The sequence below is a fragment of the Orbicella franksi genome, unplaced genomic scaffold (genome assembly GCF_964199315.1).
Source record: "Orbicella franksi unplaced genomic scaffold, jaOrbFran1.1 SCAFFOLD_30, whole genome shotgun sequence".
NCBI lineage: Eukaryota > Metazoa > Cnidaria > Anthozoa > Scleractinia > Merulinidae > Orbicella > Orbicella franksi.
This window is the reverse complement of record NW_027670758.1, coordinates 78397-86044: the sequence shown is the minus strand read 5'-3', so window position 1 is coordinate 86044 and position 7648 is coordinate 78397. Positions and strand designations below refer to the sequence as shown.

Here is a 7648-nt window from a genome sequence, read left to right as displayed (position 1 = left end):
CTAAAGGCGTGAGAACTGACGAGAGAAAGGAAATCTGATATGGGCGAGAATCTCTTACCCAAGCACTGTTTAAATCGAAAGACTCCCACAAGTAAAATATACAAATGTGTAAATTTAAGAGAGGGCCAAAAGTAGCAGCTTTAAAAAGCCCAGTGAGCATAGTTTAAGATCCCGACACCAAAAGTTTGAGTGTGCTGCATAGCTAAATTCGCGAGAAAAGACAAGGGAAAAGTAAATTGACATGGTTAAAAATATCCACCTAAGCACTGTTCAAATGGATAGACTTCCACAAGTGAAATACACGTTGGACATTTGGAAAAGGGCTAAAACTAGCATCTTAAAAAAGCGAGGTAAGCAAAGTTTGGGATCCCCACATCTAAAACGCGAGTGTGCCGTCTCGCCTAACGTACGAGAACACGCGGGAGAAAAAAAAAGACATGCCGACCCAGTAACAACAAAAAAGCCACAAAGCTCGAGATAAGATTATTTAACGGTACGTATACGTTAAGTTTCCCTTAAAGTTGCAAAATTAAAATATGACCGGCGAGATTTTACGCATTCATGAAGATTATGTAACAAAAACAAATTTTACCTGAACAGAATGGCTTGCTAGTCCTGGTGGCACTAAATTTTCGAAACCGATATAAGAAATGTCAAAAGAAGAACTGAATGTTCAGTTGAAGTGTTTTTACTCGTCTGCGAGGAAGAAAGATGACACGTATTGCAAAAGTTCATTGATTGAATCCATTAAAGCCGCCAGTTGATCATTTCCTTCGCACGCCGCCGCACAACAAACCGTTTTCCATTATCTCTGACCAGGCAAATAAATTATTAGAGCATATGCATTTGTAAAAGGCCGCAGGAAAACAGGCATAATTGCCGGCGTAGTCCATAAGAAACCAGTTTCCAATGAGCAGATGAGGAAACTGTTCCACTAAGCAAGCTCGGATCGGCCGAGAGCAAGAATCCCGCACTTCTTTTTTGGCCGACGACGACGAGAGAATCAACGACGGCTAGCGCCAACAATTCTGTCCTTGCGAAAAACACCTCAAGGAGTTGAGTGTTTTGAGCTGAACCGAAGTAAGCCCGGTTCTTTACCAGCCACGAAAAACCACCAGGGTGGCCTCGGAGATTCTGAAGATGAATCTGACGCTAAGATAGTTTCTGTCCTTGACTCTAAAACTGACCAACAATGAGCTCCACACATACAGCTCGAAATGCCAAGGCTTTCAAAGCAAGGGAATCCTGAGAGAGATCTTGTCGAGAATAATTTTGGCACAACGTCTGTGTCACATGGCGATCAAAGTTTTCCGCAGCATTATTACGATGGCAATGTGCAAGTGCACAATTATTTGGCTCTTCTCCATGACTCGAACTCGAACGCTTTTCAAACTTTCTGGCCAAGGTTATATCTCCTTCATTTAATAGACGTTTCTTGAATTCTACTTGATTGCAATTTCATTCAGCAAATTCGTTTGCTTCGCTCTCAAATTTTTCATTCAACTAATTTTACAAACGGCGCGCATGTCATGTGATTTCCCACTTGTTGTTGTTTTCGTCACATCGACTTCCGGTCGTTTTGTAAAATTAAAACCCAATAAAATTAAGCTGTATTTCCAAGAATACAAACGCACCGAATTTAATAAAACAATTATTCCATTCGCGCTTGTTAGATATGAGATTGGTTATAGCCAACTCGGCCCTACGGACCTCGTTGGCTATTTACCATCTCATATCCAACGCGCGCTCATGGAATAATTGTTAATTATTCAGGTTATTGATTGCAAAAATAATTATACTTTTGAACCTTAGTTGCGCTATTTTCAGGGGATGGGGCGTGGGCTCACTTCTTTCGGAGGTCGTTACTTACGGACTTTTACGATTCGTTGCGTGTACGAGCCATTGGCCAAGCCATTGGCCAAGCCATTGGTAGCCGTGCATGATCACCTAAAGCACTGACAATCTATCTTAGCTCCATGTACTAAGTTTCTCCTCGCGCTTTTTTTTTTTTTGCCCTCGGCTGTGTAATTGTGCGATATTTTCTACACAATAACTTCAATTGCCAAGCATGATAATACTGCACGTGGCTCCCACTGCCAACGACATACTCAGACAAGTATTCCAGATCATCTGGGTTTTTATTCCTTAAGATCTCTTTTAGATTGATTAATCAAACGCTTCTTTACGAAGACAAGCAATAAACTGCAAGGCTGATACTACGTGAAAAACGTTTCGAGACACCAACATGACAAGAACCGATAAAGTAGGATCGCAACAGTGGACAGCTGTTTCGCCCTTCTTGGGGCTCGTCAGCACTGTGTAGCGAAGATATGTAACGCCAGCCCAACAGCCAACGCACATAAATTGCAAAATGACCCGTGCACTATATCAAGTTCCGTACTTTGAACTCACTTGCGCCCCGAAACACACGTTGCCACATCACATGTTTCGGGGCGCAAGGAGACAAAGTGTCAAGATTGGTGTCTCGAAAAGCAAAAGAATAAATGTAGCTGGATAAGGCCAGCCTAAACATTTAAACATTCAACAGCATGGCCAGTACCATGCTTAAAAAACGCAGCGTATCGGATCTAAAAAGACCTACGGTCCGAAAATACATAAGTGAGAAACCATAAACTGCAAGGGACCGCATACGATAAACGCTGCCAACGTAGGATCTACAAGAGATCTGATCAGCTGCATGGTACTGGCCATGCGGTTGAATGTTTAAATGTTTAGGCTGGCCTTGTCCAGCTACATTTATTCTTTTGCTTTTCGAGACACCAATCTTGACACTTTGTCTCCTTGCGCCCCGAAACATGTGATGTGGCAACGCGTGTTTCGGGGCGCAAGTGAGTTCAAAGTACGGAACTTGATATATTGCACGGGTCATTTTACAATTTATGTGCGTTGGCTGTTGGGCTGGCGTTACACATCTTCGCTACACAGTGCTGACGAGCCCCAAGAAGGGCGAAACAGCTGTCCACTGTTGCGATCCTACTTTATCAGTTCTTGTCATGTTGGTGTCTCGAAACGTTTTTCACGTAGTATCAGCCTTGCAGTTTATTGCTTGTCTTCAAACATTTTTTGGCTGATCAGATCTCTTGTAGATCCTACGTTGGCAGCGTTTATCGTATGCGGTCCCTTGCAGTTTATGGTTTCTTCTTTACGCCCGACAAGCATCTCGATGCAAGCTCAGAGTTTATTGTGATGGCTTTCATTGGGTAAACAAGACATTTACGTCTGCTCGCCGCGCTCAACATCCATTCCTAGGCGCTTTGGTATCTTTAAGTTCAGTTCGTAGATCTGAACTTGGTTCAGGGGGAGAAGCAGAGGAAGGTTCATGTTGTGTAATTCGTTCATCACTGCGGGATTACTTGATCTATCGACATTCCCCGGTTTTCTCCGCTCACGTTTTTTTCCTGCCCAAGTCTTTCTTCGCGTGTGTTTAGACGTGATCCGATATATAATGACCTTGTTTTGTTCCAGATTGTTGGCGTCAGTGGAGTCCGCCATCATTTAAAAGCATCGGGAATGACTATTATTTTAAAGCACTATTAATATCGTGACTTCATTTTAAAGCTTGCCTCATATTCCTTTCTGGTTTATGTTTTATTTAATATCATCGACATGTCACTGAAACAGATTATGACGCCTTCCCTGGCCGCAAGAGGAAGAACCCTAATAAGAGTATGTAAGGAATGCTAGGAAAATTTCCTACCATTTCTCTGCGGTACTTACAGTACAAGCCCCGTGCGTTCCGTCATGCACGCATGCGATGCATGTTTTCGTGCAGCGTGTAACATGCGTTAAACAGATGAATAAGTAAATTGTAATGTAATTTTTTTTGGAAGGCCAACGCGTCAAGTAAAACAAAAATTATTTTTGCAGACGTAATTCTCAACTGAACCCCGTAGTGTAGAGTGGTGTAGAAGAGAGACTGGTTAGCGAGAGGTATGCGAAAGGTAAGTGGTTCAAGAGCTGATGTTGTAAGTAAGTAAGTAAGTAAGTAAGTAAGTAAGTAAGTAACCTTTATTTAAACACGATAAGTAATTAAGCTTGCAGCTTGTGGGGTCGTGTGTAAATAAACAATAAAGAATAATCATAAAATAAAAGTTAAAAGAAAAGAAAAGAAATGCGTACGGAGCCTGGGTAATATGGAGAAGAAAAAGAGAGAAGAATTGAGCTAGGGGAAGAAGAGAATCGGCGAAAAGACAGCGCGCGATAGCGCAATGAAATCCTCTTTTATTCATTATCAGTGTATATATTCAATACCTTAGGGAGTCGCTACTGTCTTGAAAAACAATAGAGCGCATACATAATTTATTCTTCTTCATGCATAATACATGTATGGGGTTATACGGAAATTTTTCCGGGGATATTTCTGACAGTATAGACAAACTGAATAAATCTAAATTCTCGCGAGATTCGTAGGTTGAATACTAGGTCGTTTTTTAATCGATGTTGCCTTTGGCGTTCTTGCCGTAAACTGTTTTTGCTGCTTGGGCAGAGAGCGTCTTGCCAAGCTTGTGTTTGGGCATTTGTTTGCTTTGCACTCCTTTGGCTACTCATTTCTCTTCCTTTCATTCAGTTGTTATTGTTTGTGCAGGGGACATCCTTCTCTTATTTAAACTCCTATCCTATCCTATCCTATCCTATATCTCTTTATGCCATAAGGCACATAAGGCTTTGACATTCTCTTTCCAAACCACTACGGTTTGCTGCGAGGTTTTTGACATTCGCCCATGACTGCCACCCAGCTGTTTTCTTTTCATTTTCAACCATTCTCCTCCATGTTGTTTTGGGTCGGCCAGGCCTTCTTTTCCCTTCTGGCTTCCATTCCAAAGCTGTGACGCAATGTTCCTCTTTGTCTTTCCCCATTATATGTCCGATCCAATTCCATCTTCTACGTCTGATTTCATCGCTCGTTCTGTTCACTCCTGTGTTCTCCTGAATTTGTTGGTGGGAGATGGTCTGAGGCCACCTTATTCTTAAAATCCTCTTCATGCACTTGTATTGGAAACCGTCCAGCTTCTTTGCTTCTGTTTTCGTAAGTTTCCAAGTTTCACAGCCATACATCAAAACTGACCTAACAATTGTTTTAAACAATTGTACCTTCGTCTTTCTGCCAATCTCACTGGTGCCCCATATTCTTCACATCCTATAAAAAGCCTGTCTAGCTTTACTCAGCCTATGCCGTATGTTCTTGGTTGTTCCACCTTCTTTGTCCAGCAGTGCGGCTAAATACACAAACTCTTCCACCTCTTCTACCTGTTCACCATTAATCTCTATTCGTTGGTCGTTTTTGGCATTCACCCACATGACTTTTGACTTCTTTGCATTGATCTTAAGACCGACTCTTGCAGCTTCATCAGCTAGTCTGTTGGTCTTATCTCTTATGTCGACGTACCTAGACGACAACAAAGCGATGTCGTCTGCAAAGTCTAGGTCTTCTAAGATCGAGGTGAACTTCCATCGTATACCAGTTCTTCTACCTTCCGTAGTTCTGCTCATGACCCAGTCAATTGCAAGTAGAAATAGGAAACCATACATGACACAACCTTGCTTTACTCCTGACTGGACTTGAAACCATTCTGTTGTTTCACCCTCATCTAGAACTGCACACTCAAAGTTGTTGTACATCGCCTTCACCAATTCGATGAGCTCTTCTGGGATTCCGTACATTGACATGATGTTCCACAGACTTTCTCCATGTACAGAATCGAACGCTTTCTCAAAGTCTATGAAATGGGTGTACAGAATTGCGTTCCATTCATTAACTTGTTCAAGTATATTCCTGAGAGCAAAGATCTGATCAATTGTACTTCTGTTCTCTCGAAAACCTGCTTGTTCCTTCCTCAGGATGTTGTCGACAACTTTTTTGATTCTACTTATCAACACTCTTTCATCCCACGAGATCACCACCTTATCGCGGTGGGATGGTTTGCGTGTCTCAGTGACCCCTAGAGCTATGTCGGCTGGAGTCTTGTACTCCTGGTAGGGTCACCCATACCGAACAGGTCGAAGGGTAGAGGCCAGACGAAGTGTGACCTCTCTGGTCCCCTAGGTTGGGGGTTGGGCTGGGGGTTGATAAGCCACTCCCGTAAAAACAAGTTTATTACAGAAACGGAAGACATTCAAATTGCTACCAAAATCGGTGAAACGACGAGGGCTCACAGTAGCAGAATGACGCATTTGGGTCAAACCCGAAAGGAAACCCAAAAGCCGACAGCTTCGATCGTGAATCCGAAGCTCGAAACCAGGATTGGAAATTGGAATGTTAGAACAATGTTTGAGACTGGAAACGCTGGCCAAGTAGCACGAGAGATGGAAAGATATAGGTTGGACATTCTGGGTAGCAGCGAATGCAGGTGGAGAGGAAGCGGAAAATTAAAACTAAACACAGGGCAGGTACTAATTTACAGCGGTGATGAAGAGATTCATCAAGGAGGTGTGGCAATTATGATGTCCCAGCAAGCGGCTAAATGCCTTATGGAGTGGACACCCGAAAGTAGTAGGATCATCAGGGCAAGGTTCTATTCAGAATTTGATATTGGACCATTTCGACCAACCGAAGTGAAAAGTGCTATAAAAGCAACGAAAAATGGAAAGGCAGCTGGACTCGATAACGTAGTAGCCGAACTTCTAAAAACAGATTTAGATGAGAGAACGCAGGAACTAATAAAACTGTTTAACAAGGTGAAGGAAGAGGGCGTAACACCAAAAAGTTGGAATAGAGGATTGATGGTAAAGTTACCCAAGAAGGGTGACCTACGCGAATGTACGAACTGGAGAGGTATTACACTGTTACCAGTCATCAGTTTAAACTCCTATAAAAGTTTCGAAATGTATTAAAACATAAGGAGAGCCGAAGCTCCTTTACTTGTAATCAAACTATCCAAGAAGACATCCCCACGGCGTTGGAGGTTCACCTTGCTTTGAAACGAAACGAAACGAAACGAAACATAAACAGATGGATCCTCCACGAAAACATCCACGCAACGTGCGAGTAATATCCGAGGAAGAACTACCTTAGTCAGTATATAGGACCTGTATCGGAGATTCACTCTCTCACATAGTTCTAGTTCTAGTTTTAAACCTTAGTTTTAGTATTACGTTTTTAGCTTTTATCACTTCTGTATTTTAGACATTTAACGTGCATTTTAAACTTTGATGAAAACCATCTCTAGGTGATTGGAGGTCTCCTCTTAAAATATTAGTTTGTTATTTTTTTATTATTGTTATTTATTTACTTCCAATACGAGAGGCCCTGGGATCGAAGGAGAGCTGAAAATGCTATATTTTCCCGTTACAACTTTCGCTTTACGCTTTTATGACGTCAATTTACTGACCACCTACCCTCTTGTTATCACTCATTTCAAGCGATTGTCACAGACTTGTCGATATTAATGACATATTTAATCATGCGATGAAGGGTTCCTATACACTCAGCTCTCATCGCATCTACTAACCGTTCGGTAGCTAGAGACATATCTTTTGTGAATATTCAAGCGACAAAGCAGACAAAACGTCTACTAGCTACGAGAGGCGGCCGTATTTGCTGATTTGCAGACTAGAAGACTAGACCTCCAGTGGACCCGGACTTGCCAATACAAGATAGTTATATACTATAGCCCACAATATAATTACC

General features: G+C 42.1%; 1 protein-coding gene across 1 annotated transcript; it reads right to left on the bottom strand.

Moving 5' to 3' along the window:
- Positions 1-4662: 4662 nt before the first annotated feature.
- LOC145474673 (uncharacterized) lies at positions 4663-5076 on the bottom strand. The gene has a single exon (XM_081455173.1). It carries the CDS (start codon positions 5074-5076, stop codon positions 4663-4665), a length of 414 nt encoding a protein of 137 aa, XP_081311299.1.
- Positions 5077-7648: the final 2572 nt, after the last annotated feature.